At 48.7% G+C, this 20109-nt stretch overlaps 1 protein-coding gene across 1 annotated transcript; it reads left to right on the forward strand.

Annotated features, from left to right (window-relative positions):
• The first annotated feature begins 6785 nt into the window (after positions 1-6785).
• Positions 6786-19055, forward strand: LOC123401738 (glutamyl-tRNA(Gln) amidotransferase subunit B, chloroplastic/mitochondrial-like). The gene is made up of 9 exons (XM_045095592.1): positions 6786-6892; positions 7743-8423; positions 9031-9240; positions 16606-16746; positions 16823-17026; positions 17278-17475; positions 18103-18171; positions 18489-18605; positions 18733-19055. The coding sequence occupies exons 2-9, from the start codon at positions 7800-7802 to the stop codon at positions 18811-18813; spliced, it is 1644 nt and encodes a 547-aa protein (XP_044951527.1). The 5' UTR covers positions 6786-6892; positions 7743-7799; the 3' UTR covers positions 18814-19055.
• Positions 19056-20109: the final 1054 nt, after the last annotated feature.

A 20109-nucleotide genomic window follows, 5' to 3' on the forward strand; every position in this document is an offset into this window, starting at 1 on the left:
CTGAAAACAGAACCAGTGCCTCGGACATCCGGCTTCCTCCGGACGTCCGAGGGCCGGACGACCGACTGCTTCGGAAATCCGGAATCCTATACCAGAGAAATCAGAGCCATATAACTCGGACTTCCGGCTCTCTCCGGACGTCCGAGGCCCAGATATCCGACCAGCTTCGGAATTCCGGAACTATGCACCAGAGAAACTTGAGCCATATAACCCGGACTTCTGGCTCCCTCCGGACGTCCGAGGGCCGGTCAAGGGTCGGACGACCGACAGGCTTCGGAAATCCGGAGCCCTGCACCAGAAGAACTTGAGCCCTATAACTCGGATTTCCGGCTCCCTCCGGACGTCCGAGGGCCGGACGTTCGTCCCCTTTCGGAAATCCAGAACCTCCCACCAGTAGAAGTTGAGTTGAATAACTCGGATTTCCGGCCTTCTCCGGACGTCCGGTCGCTATTCAATTCACGGTATTTTCAGTGATATCTACAGGCCTCGGACGATCGACCCCTGTTGGACGTCTGACCCCTCGCGGACGCTCGGACTTCCGGAAACTGTCGGACGTCCGGACCCTGTGTGACTTAAAGTGTCCCAACGGCTGTTTTTCTCTCCCCACTATAAATACCCCCTCCCACTTTGTGAGAGGGTTGCCCAACACAGCCTTATCCTCATAAGAACACACTTCTACCTCACACACACTTGCTCACATCAAATCTTAGATCCCAAGAGCATTTGTGAGCCCCTTTGAGAGTTGTTCCAATCAAAAGATAGATCGTCTCCCTCTCCTCCTCTCAACCCAAGCTATTTGAGATTTGAGCAAGTTTTGAGCATTCCCCGTGATCTTGTTACTCTTGGAGGTTGGAGACTCCTAGGCGGTAGGAGTTCTTCGGAGAGGAATCAATCCGTGTGATTACCCCCCAGAAAAGTTTGTGAGGGTTTGGAAGCCACCTCAAAGGCTTACCACTAGTGGTTGAGAAACGCCTTTGTGGTGTTATCTCAAAGGGAGAATAGGGTGAGCCTTCGTGGCGTTGGTGTGCCTTCGTGGTAACATCCACCTCTCTAACGGTGACTAGCTTCCCTCCAAGGAAGTGAACATCGGGATACATCTTCGTCTCAGTGACCTTGGTTATCCTTAACCCTAACTCCTTACTTGTGGTTTACTTGTGTTACTTGAGCATACATACACTGCATATTGTTTGTGCTCATTATATTGTGTTGGCTATTTCTTGTACAAGATTAATCATTCAAGCATACCCTCTATATCCACACGTTCATACTTGCAGCCTTTGATATATCGTGTGATATAGTGTGATCTAGTATCTTGTGTTGTTCACCTACTTGTCGTGTGATATAGCTCAAGTAAGTGTGTGTAACTTACTTGTGCTTGTTAGTAACTGTATTGTGTCCATCTTGGTAGATCGTGTTGTTGATACACGTTGCAGTGCCTAGTGCATTTAGAATTTGTGCTTGACAAGTACCCTCTTAGTTTATTTCCGCAGTAGTTTCAAGCCAAAATCCGAAGAAGTTTTTAAATAGCCTATTCACCCCCCCTCTAGGCGTCATCGAGGTCTTTTCACTGGCACTATGTAGTTCAGTAGTATACCACATTGATAAGTTACAAATTCATAACTAGATAACACTGGAGGGAGGAGAAAGTGCTAGATGGTTCAGAAAGCTGTATAGTAGTAAAAGCTCATTTGTCTAGGATAGTTACAAATTCATGAATTGATGAATGGATGGATGAATGGATGAATGGATGCTAGTTTTTATTCAAGAAATATAATGAATCTGAAAACTTGTTGGGCCAATTGTTAGCATTCTGTTATGTGGCACCTAGGTTCACTTTTGGCCAATTGTTAGCATTCTGTTATGTGGCACCTTGGTTCAGTTTCAGCCAATTGTTAGTATTCAGGTTCGGTCATTTGGCAAGGAACTAATGTGCTAGTGATCCTTTTATTTCCATTGTCATAACATAGATTATATACACTGTTGTATTTGCTTTGAAGGAGAGTTGAGGTATTTATTTTGTAATCTCTTCTTGGTAGATAATGGATACGAGTAACCATGATGACGGATATGAGTCATGTACTGATTCTGAAGAGGAGGAGGAGGAGATGATGTTTCTTGTCTTCCCAACATTATATTGTATATCTTCTAGGAGAGAAAAAAATTCAATGAACACATCCATTCTTATAGGAGCTAAGTATATCCGATAAATATTGGATGGCCACCCTCAACGGTGCCTTGATATTCTTAGGATGGAATCCCACATTTTCCAAGCTCCATGTGACCATCTTAGATCCAAAAATCTTCTACGAAATTCAAAAGGAGTCAGCATTGAAGAGCAACTAGGGATGTTTATGTACATGCTTTCCAGGAATGCGAGTTATCGTACGATGACTGATAGGTTTCAGCACAGTCCGGAAACGGTGCATAGACATATCAATGGATGCTTCAATGCTATGAGTTCATTGGTATTTGACTTTATCAAGCATGGTTCGCTAGATACTCATTGGAAAATATCAACAAATCCTCAGTTTTGGCCTTTCTTTGAGGTACACACCATCCCTTGGTATGTACTTTAGGAATTTATATCTTCCCTTAGTATCACATATAGTAACCATAACTTGTTTAATGCAGAACTGCCTTGGGGCAATAGATGGGACTCATGTTCCCATGACCATAGCATCCAATGAGGCTGCTCCATACAGGAATAGAAAGGGGACCCTCTCCCAAAATGTGATGGTCGCCTGTGACTTTGATCTCAACTTTGTTTATGTGTCAGCTGGTTGGGAGGGGTCTGCCTCAGATGCTGGAGTATTGAAATCTGCCATTCAATCGGGTTTTCATGTACCTCCGGGCAAGTACTATTTGGTTGACGGAGGCTACGCAAACACACCACGGTTTCTAGCTCCGTACCTTGGAGTCCGTTATCATCTACAAGATTTTGGTACAGGTGGTCCTCGTCCAAAGAACCCCAAAGAATTTTTCAATCTAAGGCATAACCGCCTATGAAACCATATAGAGCGCACGATTGGTGTCTGGAAAATGTGATTTCCTATTTTAAAAGTTGGCACGCATTACCCAATTGACACTCAAATCAAAATTCCTATGGCGGTAGCAGTATTTCACAACATAATCCGGAGTCACAGAGGTGATGAACAATGGCTAGATACACAACAAATGCAAATTAATCGTCTTCTATTTGTCACTCTTCCTGATGGTGATGACAGACCACGACATGTGACTACATCCTCAAGCAATCAAAGGGGCCTTGGTAATTCCATGAGAGATGAAATTGCCAACATGATGTGGGCGGACTATCAAAGAATTCTAAGAGAAAGATCGTCACGGAGATCTGTTGGCTAATAATTTCTTGTAATTTATTGTAATGATATGTAATTTGAGATATAATATTTATTGTAATGATGTGGAATTTGAGATCGGTCTTATATATTAGCATTTTCAGATTATTATATTTCTTAATGTGATGTGGGATTTTCAATATGTTCAGATTCTTGTGTTATGTTGCTTGATGTGATCAGATTCTTTCTCATATCTTGTTTTAATATTACCCTATTGAGTTATGTTAATGTTTTCTTAATGTGATCAGATTCAATATGACGCAAAATAGGGCTAAGTGGACAACAAGATATGAGAAAGGTCTTGTTGAGATACTTACAGATCATTGCCAAAATGGGTGGACTACTGAGGGATGGAATCAAGTTGTGAAAGAATTGAACAATTTATATCCAGAGGCAAGGTTTACCAAGGATCGGGTCCAGGATAAGGAAGCTCAATTGAAGAAGCACTACAAAAATATAAAGTCCATAGTTAATCGTTGTGGAATATCGTGGAATGATGTTGCATGTGTGACTAACACAACACCTGAAAAATGGGAGGAGATCATTGCGGTAAGTTTTTATTCCTTGTAGTGCATGAAGTTTTCTTTGCCTATTCATGCTTTGCTCAACCTTTCTAATGATTATATAGGAGGATTCAAAGCTCAAAATGTATGAAGGAAAAAAGTTTCCCCTTGTATGAGGCATTGGGTGTGCTCTATGAAGGGCACATTGCTCAAGGAAGGCATTGTCTCACATCAAGGAAGCCTATGATTGTCACAAAATCAGGTAGCAACTTTGGAGCAAAGGAGAAGATGGTTGCTAGCACCAACAAGAAAAATACAAGAGATCGAAGCGATAACAGCATGAGGACTCCTTCAATAATTGACATCAATGATACTCCTGCATTGGATAATGTGGATGAAAAAGAAAACACTATCCGTGACGAGGAAGAATTTGGCAGTGAATATGTTGATGGAGATCAACCACAAATAAGTGAATCAAGTGCCAAAGGAAGGAGACCCAAAAAACAGAAAAGTGCCACATCTATACAGCGCCTTGAAGATTTAGTGACGGCGTATGTGAATTTCAAGAAAGAGCAAGCTACCAAGAAGGAGAAAGTATCACAACAAGGAAAACAACCCTCAATTACTGAATGCTTGGAGATCTTGAATGACATGGAAGATGTGCCCGACGAGGTGAAAATCGGCCTCTGATGTTTTCAAAGATACAGCAAACCGTGAGATTTTCCTGGGTTACAACTCAAGACTGCGGGGTATGAGGTTAAAGAAGGAAGTCGACAAGATCAGTCATCAGACTCCTCCTTGTAAGTCCCATAAAACTTGGTTTTCTGCATTTATTCTCCCCACTTAAGATAAGTTTGCAAGGCTTATTTGAGCGAGTATTCCTTTGCAGCTCGGTTTTCACCTGGCGATATTCCTTCAATCAATCTGGTGCTCTGATCATAGGTATTGCCCTTGCTCCCTCCCCTCTCAAAGATTCATTACAACATCTCGCTAGCTAGCTCATCATCGTGTATATAATTTTCTCTTTGTTTCACAAGTCCTTCGACATTTCACAGATAGTTTCCCACAATTGCGTACTTGTTTTTATTTGGGGCCGAATGCAAAGGATTTTTCACTCTGTGTTGTTGGTGGTCATTGCATTTTTGCTACCATTTGGGTGGAAATATACTGACTACTATTTACAAGACGGTTACTGTGGCTCATACAGATCAGCACATGGATTGAGTGATGCGGTACTTAGCTTAATTAGCTTGATTTATTGAGGGTAACTCTTAAAACTTCTGCAATTTGATACTTGGGGAAGTGTTTGAATTCGCATTACTTAAAAATGGTAATGGTATCTACAAGATTGCGACTGTAGTCTGTTACTTGTAGGTCCTTTCTTAAGGAAGTTAATTGTATACACTCAATTGAATATTCGACTAATCTAGTAACTCCCTCCGTGTTAAATCATACACCATACTGCATGAGTATGAAGTGCAGGGGTCATTGGACACAGTTGCCCAACAGAAGTTTGCCTGAATGATGTCATGCTCTCTTATGGTTGAGAGATGTTTCACAAGTCCTTCGACATTGGATTTTAGAATCCCTCAAGTTCTAGGAAATATTTAGTCTGAAATTTGCACAACTGTCTAAAATAAATGCTGAAGGCATGCACTAATTTAAATTATATATTTAACTTTGATCGACGATTTCCTTGTGTACTTTAAATTATGTTCTGTAGTCACTCGTTCATTTTTTACCAGCTTAACCATTTCTTATACTAGTTTCCCAGCACATTCATAATTTTGTTTAGTTTGCATCGGATATGCTGGTACGGTAGATTTTTCTATTATTCTTGAAATTTCTCAATGTCCCAGTATTACTAATTTATTTAGACATGTGCTGACCATGCTCTTCAGATATTATTATATGTCCCTTCTAAGGTTTAACTCACTGTAAGGCTTGGGTATCTTCTTTGTCGCCAAAGAGTATGTAAACATGATAGAGATAAGATTTCTACTAAAAACATGGAGAGAATGAGTTGAATCTTTTGAATTGTAAAATGTATACATCTCTGTTCATGTTTGTCATACGGTTTTGTGGTACGATAAATTGTGATATCAGATTGTGACACTGTAATCTGTTATTTGCACAGGAAGATACTCCAAAGACTGCCAAAACTTTGAGTCAGATCTTACGAAGGGAGTATTTTTCTTCTGCCCTGAAGCTGCTTCACTGCTTGAACAATTGCCGAGGATTAATCTTCCTGAAATACTTTATGTCTAAATGAACAATGATTGAACAATTGCGAGTTCTAACTTTGGTTATGTAGCAGCGGACGAGATGAGACAAGTCTGCCTCAATAAATTTGTAATTTAAACTGTTGGTTTTGAGCACTATGAGTTATCGAAACTATGTTCAAATGGATGAATGCAAAAATATTATATTTTTATGTTGTAGTATTGTTATATAAATAAAAAAATTATCTCATTTTATACCTGTGCAATATGTGTGGAAGTGCAGTCTGTGTTGTTTTCAAATCTGTATGTGCGTATTTAAAAATTTATATTGTTAAAAGCGCACTCTGTGTTGTTGAAATTCTGCTTTTGTTGAAAGTTTGTGCTCTTAAAAGTTTAGACTATGGCAGCCAGGTTACAAGGGTAGAAAAATAAATTCAAACAGAGGCTGAGAAGCGGAATGAGAATACAATCCTTGACATGTGTTTTGGTTGTAGGCTAGAATAATATAAATGTAAAATATTATAAGGATAGCAAAAATACAACGTTCCAAACGCAGCCTTGGCGGAAAACTAGTACAAAATCCCGAAACTAAAAAAAGAAACTACTTACACTACAAAAGCTCAAAAGAGTTGGCCCAACACGAAGGAGCCCAGTAAAGGCCCAGTTGCGTGAAGGCGAACCCTGGACATCGAGGCGCGGTGGACCAGGGGCGCCACAGCATCTCCCCGGGGGGACGCGCCGCTCCACTCCAAGCTCCGGCGACCGCGCCGCCGGGGCCGCCGTATCATCTCTCCTCCCAGCGGTGAGCAAAGTAATAATCTCACGTCCCACGCCCTCTTCTCTCCCCTCCCTCCTTCCCCTCCTCTCGCCTGCTGTCTTGCGCTCCTGCCGGCGCTGCTGGCCTGCTGCCGTTGCAGTTTGCTGTTCTATTTAGATTTCTGTCGACTTGTGCCCTTGTTGGCTTGGGAGCGGAGAGTGGGAACGAATGACATGTCGGCGCAGTGGCATGACAGGCAGCAAGCTTCTGTTGGGGGATTGGGAGTGGGGCTGGCGTCGATCACACATCTTAAAATTATTTTAAGTCTTTCGTACATGCTGAATGCTGCATTTTTCTTTAATTATCTGTATGTATATACTCGTCGTATCCCCGTAAGGTTGTTTCTAGAAATTGCCGTATCCCTATATCCGTACCTCCGTGTCCGTGCTACCGCCCTTTCGTGAATTTTAGGTGTGCATTCATGAATGATAAATCAACCCAATTTTCAAACAGTGGTATTCAGAAAAGATGCATCAAACCGTACTCCTGCTTGTTCGACACATGAGCAACCAGTCAGTAGCCAAGTCTGGAAGCATACAGCAGGCTTGACTATATTCACTGATTGGTCAATCCTGTGGAGAACAAAGGTTTGATGCATCTTTTCTAGAAAATCACCTCTGAAAACTGGGTTGATTTGTCATTCTTCTATGTAGCCACCTAAACTTCATGAAAGTATGCTGGATAAATTCTAAACCTTGCTAATTGTCTTGCAATTTCTCCAAGTTACTTCGGACCTCGTTCGCATCCTAGTACAAAGAATTTGTACTTTATTTATGCAACTGCACGTATCTTGTGTTACCCTGAAATCGGGCCGTATTCAATATTTCTGCTCTCCCGCTTGCAGGCTGTGGTCCACCCAGTACATTGTGTATTGCAACTCACGAGAGGCGCATTGCCCACAATGGCTCTAACGCTTCTCCGAGGGATCAGAACGTCAACCTTATTTAGAGCAAATTTCAGCCTGTTCTGTACCACTCAACGTCGTCCACTAGCTCACTTCACAACTAGAGCGGAGAGTGTGCAGACTACTGAGCCCAAAGCAGTGCCCAAGTCAATTCAACAGGCTACTAAGGAGGCGGCGGAGCAGAAGACACAAGGTTTTGAATCCGTTATCGGCATTGAGACCCATGTCCAGCTCTCGACCATCACAAAGGCATTTTGCTCCTGCCCAAACAACTATGGCTCGCAGCCTAACACCACTGTTTGCCCCACCTGCATGGGCCACCCTGGAACATTGCCACTTCTGAATGCAAAGGTTGTTGAATGTGCAGTGAAAATAGGCATTGCTCTCAACTGCAAGATCGCCATGACATCCAAGTTTGATCGGAAGCAATACTTCTACCCGGACCTACCCAAGGGGTACCAGATTTCCCAGTTTGACATTCCAATTGCCGAGAAGGGTTACCTTGATGTGGATATTCCAGTTGAGTTTGGTGGTGGTCACAGGCGATTTGGTGTCACGAGGGTTCATATGGAAGAAGATGCTGGCAAGCTGCTTCACTCTGAATCCGGAAATTACTCTCAGGTGTCCTTGTTATTCCTGGCTAACTGCCTGTTTTCCATTAAAGTTTTGTACTCTTATCAAATTCTCATGCTATTCTGTTATGCTGCAAAAATCATGGAAAAGGTTGACATCCATCACAGTGCAACAGTACATTTTCATTCATAAATGCTAAAGATGAGGAGTCGTGGAATTTGATTTAAGACAAACTATCTGTAACACCTTGCTATGAACTCGAAAGATCAAACAATACAGGGGATTCGGTTTCTTATGCATTTTTGCTACAGGTGTCATATATGTACTGGATATCACACTTATCTATAGTTATGTGGTCATTTGGTTTAGCCCTGCCTGTCATACAGAATGTAAATACCAGTGTAATATCCAACTGAAATTCGAATGTGACAACTTCACGAGACAAGAGAAGATGAACTGCACTTACTATCAGATCAGTGTCTTTATCTCTTTGTGGCTTTGGTCAAAAGCAAAGAGACTTTCTTTCTCAAAAATAATACAAGAAGATGGAGACAAGAAATAAAACAAAGTGAATTCAGCATCAAACAGTAATGTATTGGCTAATTGTAACTACATATTTAAGGTGGTTAACCAGTATTTATATTCTGATGGCTAGGTTGACTTAAACAGAGCTGGTGTACCTTTGCTTGAGATTGTCTCAGAGCCAGATATGAGGTCAGGGATAGAAGCTGCCGAGTATGGTGCTGAGATGCAAAGGCTTGTTAGGTACCTGGGAGTGGGCAATGGTAACATGGATGAGGGTTCCCTTCGCTGTGATGTAAATGTATCTGTTCGGCCAATTGGACAATCAGAATTTGGTACAAAGGTAATGACCAAAACTTTAAAAGTTCCCAACTGATTGCTATTCTATATTCCATGTCGAGAGCATCTTCATCAGGCTTATGATCTGATGATTCATCAATGCACACACGTATTCAGGACGTCATATTAATATGTTAGGCCATCAAGGCCTGATTAGTTTTGACAAATTTATCAGTTTAAATGATGATTCCCCCTTATCCTTAGAAATATGATAGATTCACCTGGATTTTTTTTAACAACACTGCATATAATATTGACATTGCATGTTTTACATAAGGAAGTTATTTTTTTAGCCATTCAGTGGGTGCATGAAACATTTTTGAACTTTCAGTGGTTTGGTTCTTTGTATAGAGGTTTGGACAGAAGTCCTTCATGTATGCTTTTCAATTGTGCCATCATGATGGACCGGATGGACTCTCTCCGCTCCGCTTCGCCCCGCTCTCCGCTCCGCCTCCGCGCCCCGCTAGCCTAGCTGCCGCGCCGCGCCGCCAACGCCATCCCTGCCGGCCGGACCTTCCCTGCAGCCCTCCTCCCCCGCGACATGGCCCCGGTGGGGGTTGACCCTGTCGACCGCCGCGAGACCCTCTCCGGCGAGCGTGTTTCCTATGGGGACCGCTGGTCGAGTTCGGAGAGCGAGTCTTCGGCGCGTTCGTACAGCGACGTCGCCCGCACCTCGCCGGCCGCCCTCGCTCCAGGCCGCCTCGCGCCTGCAGCTCGTCCCCCCGCCAAGGCGCGTCTCAGCCCCCGCTCGGAGGTCCACGGTGTCTCGGGCGGCCCAGTGCTCGACGCAGACGGCTTCCAGCAGGCTCGCCGCAGAGAGCGGCCCCGTCGCCCGCGCCATGTCGCGCCGGCCACGCCCTCGCCTGCGCGCCGCCGCAGTCCCTCCCCCGAGGAGCTCGCGGGCCTCTGCTTCCGGTGCCTTGATCACCGCCACTGCGTCAGGGACTGTCCGAACGACATCCGATGCCGGCGCTGCCTCGCTTCCGGCCATGCCTCCCGCGACTGCGGTGGTCGGCGGCCGGCGGCCGCGGCCGTGCCCCAGCGCTCCCCGCACGCCGCCGTGGACCAGCAGCCCAGGCTCCTACGCGGCGCCCCTGCCAGGGCCTCTCCCCCGACGACGCGTCCGCACGCCCCGGCCCTCCCTGTTGTGGTTCTTCCCCTGCCGCGGACTCGCCCGCTCGAAGACGTCCCCGCCCGCGTGTTCCTGGCCCAGACCGAAGAAATGGACGAGGCGGAGCAGGTGCTCGGCCGCGCGATGATGGCCACCGTCACGGGCACCCGGCCATCTGTGTCCATGGCCGAGGTGACCGAGCTCATCCTGTCTTCCCTGGAGCTGGAAGAGGGAGACTTCTCGGTCCATCAGCATCACCCGGAGGACTTTCTGATCCTGTTTTCCTCCCTGGCGATCATGAGACGGTTCCGCGGCGAGCACTTCATCAGCTCGTCGCGCTTCGCGCTGTCCCTCCGGCCCTGGTGCAAGCTCGCCCACGCCGGCGCCGGCGAGCTCGAGTACCGCGTCGAGCCGGAGCTCCGCGGCATCCCCGCCCACGCCTGGCTGCTCTCCACCGCGGAGCATGTGTTGGGCGGCAGCTGCTGGATTGAGCGTCTACACCCGCGTACGCGCTCCCGCGAGGACATGGCCGTCTTCCGCGTCACCGGGCGCGCGCACGACCCGGCCGACATCCGGCGCGCCGCCACCCTGGAGATTATCGAGCAGCTGCCCGGCCGTGTCCCGTCGGAGGCCCCAGCCATCAGGACTCTCACCTTTCCCATGTCCATTGCTCTCACCAAGGCGGAGATGATCAGGGCTGCTCCGGCCGTCGCCCAGGACGCCGCGGGCAGTGCCGGAGACGGCGAGGACGGTGGCGCGGACGGCCGACATGGCCCCGGCAAGGGGCATGGTCACGGTCCTGGCCCTGGTCCCGGGCGCGCTCGCCGGAGCGGTCGCAAACGCCGTCGCACGGCCGAGGCACAAAATGGCCGGGCTGATGGCATGGCTGTGGACGCGCTCGCGTTGCATGCGCGCACTCATGGCCGCTCCGGCCGTTCGGACGGCGCCGGCGCGGTGGCTCCCTGGCCGTACCCGGCCGTGCTGCGGCAAGGGTTGTGCCCCAAGCGGGCTGGCATGCTGACATGGCCTGGTCAGCAGGGCCCAGCTCGCCCTCGTCACGGCATCAGAAAAGGGAAGCAGCAGGCGCACGTTGTGACGACCAAAGCGGCTTTGCCGGCGGGCCCATCGCGCAAAGTGGCAGATGCATGCGAGGAGGACGGTGCGGCCGTTCGCTTTGGGACAGTTGGCGGCCTCCCGTTCGCTGCCCGGGGCCATGACGCGGCTGGGGCGTCGACGTCGCGCACGTCCGAGGCGGATCCGGACGGACCCACGCCTGCAGTGGCTGATCCTAGGCCCTATCGGGATCGCTGCCTGCTGCGCCTGGGCCCCGCCGAGCAGCGCGTGAGGTCGGCCGCTGCACCGCCTGCGCCCCGGTCGGGACAAAAGGAGCCGCATCCCTCCTTTGCCGCTCCTGCACCGCCGAAGACGATCCTTGACCAACCTCCGCGGCTCCTGTTGCGCGCTTTTGAGGAGAGGGCGGGACGCGCACCGTCACCCCCTGTCAGTTTAGCTGAGGCCACCCCGTCCCCACTAGCCAGCTCTGATCCGGTAGGACCCGCGGTCGTGGACGCCGTCATCGCATCAGCACCCTCGGATGCCGATTCGACCGAGCTCACAGGGGTGGTGGCTGACGCCGCAGCTGCCGGGCCCGCGGCCGAGGATCCCCTGGTCACTGGGGCCACGCCCGAAGACGCGCACGCGACCGGCGAAGCGCCCACAGCTGATGGTTCGCTTGCTGTTCGGTCTGTGCTGTCCATGGACGCACGACCACAGCAGGGGCCAGGCATGGACTCGCCTCGCGACCACGGCCATATTTCCATTCTGCCGAGGCCTGCATGCCAGCCGGACTACGGGCCGTGCCCCGCCAGCGCCCGGGCGCAGCCTCCGATGCCAGGACGCTTCGCCTCGCCGCCGATCACCCTGCAGAGACGTCGACCATGCGTAGCCACCGACCAGTCATGGACGTTGGGTGCCTTCTTGTCTGTTGCCACCAAGCAACTTGATGCGATGCTGCCATCTCCCTGGGAAACGCCAGCGGCCCCCTCTCAACTTCAGCCCCAGGAGGGGGCGATCCGCTGCCTCTGTCGCTTCGGCCTCCGCGCTCCTCACCACGGACAGAAGGGCTGTGATTCAGATTCTTCGCACCCTTGGGATTGTCGGCGCGAATCAGCAGATCACCCCCGTCGAGATGAAAGCATATGACGACAGGTTTGCCACGCCGATTAAGCTCCCGGTGCTGCATGCCATCGCCGCTCTGGTTGACCGAACGGTCCCTGCAGGCCTGTCGCTGCAGGCTGGCGATGCCACGGCCTGCGCGCGCTAGGCTGGTGGTGCCTGTAGTCGACCTCTCGCTGATGTATCCAGGTCCCCAGATTGCGGTTTGGAATGTCAGGGGCTTGAACTCGCGCGCTAGGCGCTGTGCTATTCGCTCGCTGATATGTACCACCCGTGCATCCATTGTATGCCTCCAGGAAACTAAAATGGAGTTGGTCTGCTCGTCGATTGTGTTAGACACCCTTGGGTCCGAGTTTGATGGTTCTACCTATCTCCCCGCCGACGGCACCCGCGGCGGTATTCTCATCGCTTGGAAGAGTAGGGCTGTCACTATCTCCGACCCCCTATTCACCCAGAATGCAATCACGGTTAAGGCGTGCGCGCCCAACGGTGCCTCGTGGTGGCTGACCACGGTGTATGGCCCCCAAAGTGACCCCGATAAGCTACTGTTCCTGCAAGAGCTGCGGGACATCCGGGCTGCTTGCCCCGGTCCTTGGATGCTATGCGGCGACTTTAACCTCATCTACCGTGACGCGGACAAGAGCTCCGGTAATCTGAACCGCCGCATGATGGGAAGGTTCCGACGTGCCATCAACGACCTTGCCTTGAAGGAGGTATACCTAAATGGGCGCCGCTTCACTTGGTCTAATGAGCAGTCTCCGCCGACGCTTGTGCACCTCGATCGAGTTCTCTGCACCGCGGACTGGGAGGATTACCACGGGGAGTGCCACCTCCGATGCCTTGCATCCGTCGTGTCCGATCATTGCCCCCTGCTGCTGGATTGCTCCCCCATGCCCACGGCCCACAGACGCTTCCGCTTCGAGGCCTTCTGGCTCCGCCTTGACGGATTCCACGACACAGTCGCCACGGCCTGGAGCTCCGTGCATGACCCCGACCCCTTCCAGAGGTTGGTCCGGCGTCTGCAGGCTACTGCCCGCGCCCTTACGAGCTGGAGTGCTAGGTCCACGGGCAACGTCCGGGACAAATTGGCCATATCCCGCGAGCTGATCGTCCGCTTCGACCACGCGATGGAGAGCCGTCTGCTCTCCCTGGCTGAGGACTGGCTGCGCAAGCAGCTCAAGGTGGCATACCTTGGGCTGGCCTCCCTTGAGCGCACCATCGCGCGGCAGCGCGCCCGCATCTCCTTCCTGGCCGAGGGCGACGCCAACACGAGCTTCTTTCACAGGCAGTGTACGTTCAGGCGCCAGAAGAACCGCGTGCATAGCCTCCTAGTTGACGGGCATGTGCTATGCGACCATGAGGAGATGGCCCAAGCGGCATTCGCGCACTTCGACGGGCTGTTGGGCACCGCCGTGGACCGTGAGCACACTCTGGATCTCGAGCAGCTCGTCACGGCCGGTGACCTTGGCAGCCTGGATGCGCCCTTCACCCCTGATGAGATTTGGGCTGCGGTGCGGCGAATGCCGGCGCACAAGGCACCAGGGCCAGACGGGTTCACCGCAGAGTTCTTGCGGGCCTGTTGGAGCACTATCAGGCAGGACATCCTGGATGTCTTCGAGCAGTTATTCCTGCTTCGTGGGAGAGGGTTTGGTAAGCTCAACCAAGCCCTCCTGACCCAGCTGCCAAAGCGCGCGGATGCACATAAGCTAGGCGACTACCGGCCTATTTGCCTGATCCACATTATGGCCAAGTTATTCGCGAAGGTTCTGTCGTTGCGCATCGCCCCCAAGCTGGATAGCCTAGTCAGCCGCAACCAGAACGCATTCATTGCCGGACGCTCCCTCCACGACAACTTCATGCTCGTTCCGCAGTCCCTCCGGATGCTTCACCACTTGGGCGCCCCGTGCATCATGCTCAAGCTCGATCTCACGCGGGCTTTTGACTCCATATCATGGTTGTTCCTCTTCGAGATGCTGCGCCAATATGGGTTCGGGGACAGGTTTAGGGAGTGGATAGCCATCCTCCTTTCCTCGTCCAGCACTCGGGTCATGCTCAATGGCGTGCCTGGCCCCTCGATTTGGCACCGCCGCGGGCTGCGCCAAGGGGACTCCACATCACCACAGCTATTTGTCCTCGCTGTCGATGCGCTGGGCCGCCTCATGCTTCGGGCGCTCCAGACCGGCATACTCCGGCGGCTGCACCCCCGCCGTACTGTTCCGGCCGTCTCTTTATACGCCGATGACGTGATGCTGTTTTGCCATGCTGAGATGGATGAGGTGCTCGCGGTGAAGGGCATTCTAGGCATTTTTGAGGCCGCGTCGGGCTTGCAGGTCAACTATGGCAAGAGCTCGGCCACGATCCTGCATGGCGACGAGGATAGCGCTGCCTTGCTGGAGGAGTTGGGCTGCCAGGCGGCAAACTTGCCCATCACCTACCTGGGCATACCGCTTACTACCAGACGGCCCACTGTGGCTCAGATGCAGCCGCTCGTCGATTCTGTGGCTGGCCGCCTCCCGACATGGAAAGCTTGGCTCATGAACAAAGCTGGGAGGTTGGCATTGGTCAAATCGGTCCTCAGCGCGATTCCAATCCACCAGATGCTTGCCCTTGCGCCCCCGAAGAAGACCCTGAAGCAACGAGAGAAGATTCAGTGGGGCTTCCTTTGGGCTGGCCGCGCGGCTGCACAGGGAGGGCACTGTCACGTTAAGTGGCGCACGGTCAGCCGGCCACTTGCGCTTGGAGGGCTGGGCATCCGAGATCTTGAGCGCACAGGGCTCGCGCTCCGCCTGCGGTGGCTCTGGTTATCAAGGACGGACGCCGACAGAGCCTGGCAAGGCCTGGACCTGCAGTTCTCCCGTGAGGAGATCGGCCTCTTCCACGTCTCCACCTTCATGGTGCTAGGTGATGGCCACACGGCGCTGTTCGGGGAAGACCGCTGGCTGCATGGGCAGTCGATTCGCGAGCTAGCACCCCTGCTGTACCTATGCATCCCCAAGAACAGGAGAAGGGTGCGGACGGTGGCGGAAGGCCTAGCCGGCAATGCCTGGGCCCGTGACATCCGCAACGTCGTGGGGCTGCAAGAGGTTGGCCAATACCTGGCGACATGGCAGCGCGTCACGCACACCACCTTGTCCGCTGAGCCAGACAAGCTTGTCTGGAAATGGACTGCCAATGGAGAATACTCGGCGCGATCCTGCTATCAGGCAACCTTCCACGGATCCATCACTTGCCATTCCTGGCAGTTAATCTGAAAGGGATGGGCTCCGCCGAAGGTTAAGTTCTTCCACTGGCTTGCGAACCTGGACCGATGCTGGACAGCGGACAGACTTGCTCGCCGCGGCCTCCCACATCACGCCCGCTGCCTGCTTTGCGACCAAGAGCCAGAGACCATCCACCACCTGCTACTGGCCTGCCCCTTCGCGCGGCAAGCCTGGCACGAGGCTCTCTCCTGGCTGAGCTTACCAGCCCACACACCGGAGCAGGATATCTCCATTCAGGATTGGTGGATTAGGGCGAGAGATGCAACTCCACCATCACTCCGCAAGGCGTTGAGGTCCACCACGCTGCTAGTTCCATGGATGATCTGGAAACATAGGAATGCGCGTGTATTTGATCATGCCACTCCGTCGCTCTCCGAGCTCTCGGATGGGATCAAAGATGAGATGAGGTGTTGGGCTAGAGCCGGGAACAAGGGGCTTAGGGTAGTATTGCCCCCATCCTGGGATGTTCATTGAAACTGCTTGTAACCTGCTGTAATCGTCTCCTCTGAGACTGACTTTCCCTCTTTTCAATACAAAGAAACGCACATCTCTGCGTTTTCTCGAAAAAAAATTGTGCCATCATCTCTTAAGAAAGTTACCAGAGTCATGGACTTAGCAGTGTTATGACCGTTGGCACTGACCATGGAATATTAGCAACAATGGACATTACAAGGGAACCATTTTCCGAGAGCAAGCAGTTCCTTAGATCATTAGTTGTTGATGTATCATTATTGTAAGATGGCAATGAATTCCTCATTGTTTGTTCACTGTTACTGCATATGGTTGTGGCATGACATGCTTCTTTCACTCTAATTTCTGGCAGGTTGAAATAAAGAATATGAACTCATTTTCCGCAATAAGTAGGGCGATAGACTATGAGATCTCCCGACAGATTATTCTTCACAAAGAAAACAAGGCTGATCAAATTGTACAAGAAACCCGTCTTTGGGATGAGTCCTCTCAGGTTGTTATTTAATGTTGGTCGTTAGCTTGTGCTTTTCCTATAGTTTCTAAGTCCGTTTCTTTATCTACATTCTCAGAGAACTTTTACAATGCGAAAAAAGGAGGGACTTGCTGACTATAGATATTTTCCTGAGCCTGATCTTCCTGAAGTCGTTCTTACTAGTGAGTACATTGATGAAATTCGTAATTTGATGCCTGAGCTTCCAGAGGCAAAGCGTAGGCGCTATGAGAACATGGGACTCAGCATGCAAGATGTTATTTTCCTTGCTAATGACGATAAGGTAATCATTTTCAGTACTTCCATTTACCCTTGTCATGGATGTGCATGTTTTGCACAAGTATATTTGTAAGCTCCTATTTAATTCAATCAGTCTTGCTTGAGGTTCTTATATTTTGTTGGATCACATGATTACCAAATGTCTTGTGTTATACATTGAAAAGTTACTCCAGTTTCTTCTCTCCCTACCTGACAACCCATTTCTTTATTATTTACTGCAGCTTTGGTGATCTGATTTGTGTATGTTCGTCCCAGGTTGCTCATTTCTTTGATTCTACACTTGAGCATGGCGCTGATGCAAAGCTAGCTGCCAACTGGATAATGGGTGATATTACTGCTTATCTGAAGGATGAAAAGCTTTCTATTGATGAAAGTAAATTAACACCTCTGGAGCTTTCTGAAATGATTGCATACATAAAGAATGGAACTATCAGTGGGAAAATTGCCAAGGAGGTAACATTGCTTAACTAAATTCGTTTTTTATCTACGCTAGTTAAAGCATGTTATATGCAGTCTCTTCATTTTAGTTGTGCTACGCTGCTGCTGCACTGATTCTGGCGGACAGAACTTGATACTTGACGGTTTCTTTGTACTCCCTCTTGTTTCTTTTTGTAGGGTTTATTTTGATTGATTAAGACAAGGTTTGATTAAAAAAAAACTCTGTTAGTATGTTGTTTATGTGGTACAAAATCCTAACAGTAAGTACTACCAAATACAAATCTAACGATATCAATTTTATTTTATATAAATTACATGCTAATGAAGTATTTGTTGGCCAAAGCCTTCTCTTGATCAATCAAAATATGCTCTACATAAGGAAATGGCTGAAGGTTTCCGTAGTAGGACACTAGGATTACTATGGTAGAGATAAGTTTTCAGATAGGAAATTCTGGTCTTTCCCCTGCTGCCTAGTACCAAAAGCGTTTGCAGGTTGCACAAGAATGAACTTTAGTACTTCAGTTATTCTGAAATATTTTGCATGCCTCATGTTCTGGTATGAATATGCATTCTTCACAGGCTTTGCCATTAGTCATAGCATTCTAAAATTGTAATACCTTCTTCCTGATTCTGCTCTTGCAGATTGTGGTTGACCTCATTGCCAAAGGCGGGACTGTTAAGTCTGTGATAGAGGAGAAGGATTTGGTTCAGGTAAATGTGGTCACATTGGTTACTATTGAGAAACATGGTAGTTTGAATGTTTAAAATATATAAAATGCTGCGGCCCTGCCACCTGTTTCAAGTGTGTTCCCAACTTTTGGCTTGTAACTTCCATCGAGGAACAACCAAACAAGTACCTTGTTAACGAAATTGAAAGCTGAAAATTGGGCAAAAAAATGAGGTGTCCTTTTGATTTCATCAGTTTTTACACTGTCTGATATGTTGTGATGAGATAAGCTGATGCTATGTTAGTGCTTTTAGTCTGTGCTTGGGTTATCCAACTAACATTTACTACTGGAAAATGGCAGATCGCAGATCCAGCAGCAATTGAGGCCATGGTAGATCAAGTACTCGCTGACAATCCGAAGCAACTTGAGCAGTATCGGGCTGGGAAAACCAAGTTGCAGGGGTATTTTGCTGGTCAGGTTAGTTATTTTTGAATCTGTCACCGTGTTCCCCTTGGGTAACCTTTGTATATGTTTCCCCTTGGGTAGCCTTCGTATATGTTTCCGCACTCACGAGAGTTTACCATATTTTTTAAATTGGTTCCAGGTGATGAAAGCATCAAAGGGTAAAGCAAGCCCTGTTTTGTTGAACAAAATCCTGGGGGAGAAGCTGAAGGGCAGCTGTTGAGGCTTTTTTGGGCGCATCAAGTGGTCCTTGATGACTGGAGCATCAAACGAAAGCAAAATCCTGCAGCGAGAACTACATTTTTAGGGTGAAAACATCTCCGATTCTGGTTTTTGTAGGCGTAGTCCTTGCTTTGAATTTTGGGATGGATCTTGTTTCCGCCTCGTATTTTGTAAGAGAAAACAACCCAGTTCACATAGTACTGTGTTTGAGCTGATAATAAGAATGGAGTGGTCTGGTGTACAGATGAATTATCTACGTAGCTTTACATGTTACTATGTACCCTTTTTTTATCGTTTTAGACCCAGGAACTTCAATTGTGAGCATTTGCATTTCAGTTTTATGCAGCTCTAAACTTTTTTTTTTTCATTTGGAATTTAGACCACTGCATCACCAATATTTCTTCACAGAAATAGGCGGACCTTTGTGGCAACATCCTTCTAAATTTTGCAAATGCACGACAGGTAGGACTGTAAGGTGTATCTGAAAATTTGTACATTTAAACGAGACCAGCCAAGCCCTTGGCGTTTTATTTTTGTAGAAGAAGCAACCATGGGAATACAGCAGAAACATTGTACATTTTGCTTCGTTGATTCCCAAAAAGGGTGCCTATGTTTCATGCACAAATGGGTGCCGCGCAACTAGTTCCGGCTTCTTGATATACCACGACAATATTGATAACCTTTTTCCAACTTCCCTTTGGTGGGCACCACAAAAACTGTTAGTTAAACTATTGAGACATCAATTTCCCCGCTCAAAAAAAAAAAAAAACTATTGAGACATCAATATACAATGGAACGCGAAAGAGGCAGAGAAAACAACAATGCATATGCATTATCAAGAGTTAAACATCACATTTCATTCCTTGACATATAGCACTGCATACCTCTGTATAACTGAAGTAGTCAAATCTTATGGCACTGATGCAAAGCGCAATGAGCTAAACATGGCATTCTCACGTCCAAAATATACTTTCAAACATGGCATTTTCAGATACAAAAGAAAATGGTCGTAGCCAGTAACACATCATTTGGACATGATCTCATCACTTCCTTTCATAAATTTGAACAGGGGAGGTCACTCTTGGGAGAGAGCTACTGATGAGAAATTGAAACTCTTGTTCCACTGGGGAGGCCTCAAGATGTGACCTTTTTTTGTCAAAGCATGCTCTGTTTACCAGCTCAACAAGTCTGAACATACACCTTACCCAGGTTTACTACAACCCCTGCCATTAGCTGATTTTGTTTGGACTTTGTTGAGGGATCAACTGGTTTTCAGAACACTAGTTGTGGTAGATAG

This window comes from Hordeum vulgare, chromosome 6H (assembly GCF_904849725.1).
Source record: "Hordeum vulgare subsp. vulgare chromosome 6H, MorexV3_pseudomolecules_assembly, whole genome shotgun sequence".
Taxonomy (NCBI): Eukaryota; Viridiplantae; Streptophyta; class Magnoliopsida; order Poales; family Poaceae; genus Hordeum; species Hordeum vulgare.

Bases quoted from the DNA above. Each gene is read 5' to 3' on its own strand.
- LOC123401738 (XM_045095592.1), top strand. From the start codon at position 7,800: ATGGCTCTAACGCTTCTCCGAGGGATCAGAACGTCAACCTTATTTAGA. The intron at 17,027-17,277 runs GTAATCATTTTC...TGTTCGTCCCAG, and splicing joins TCCTTGCTAATGACGATAAG to GTTGCTCATTTCTTTGATTC. The intron at 18,606-18,732 runs GTTAGTTATTTT...AATTGGTTCCAG, and splicing joins AGGGGTATTTTGCTGGTCAG to GTGATGAAAGCATCAAAGGG.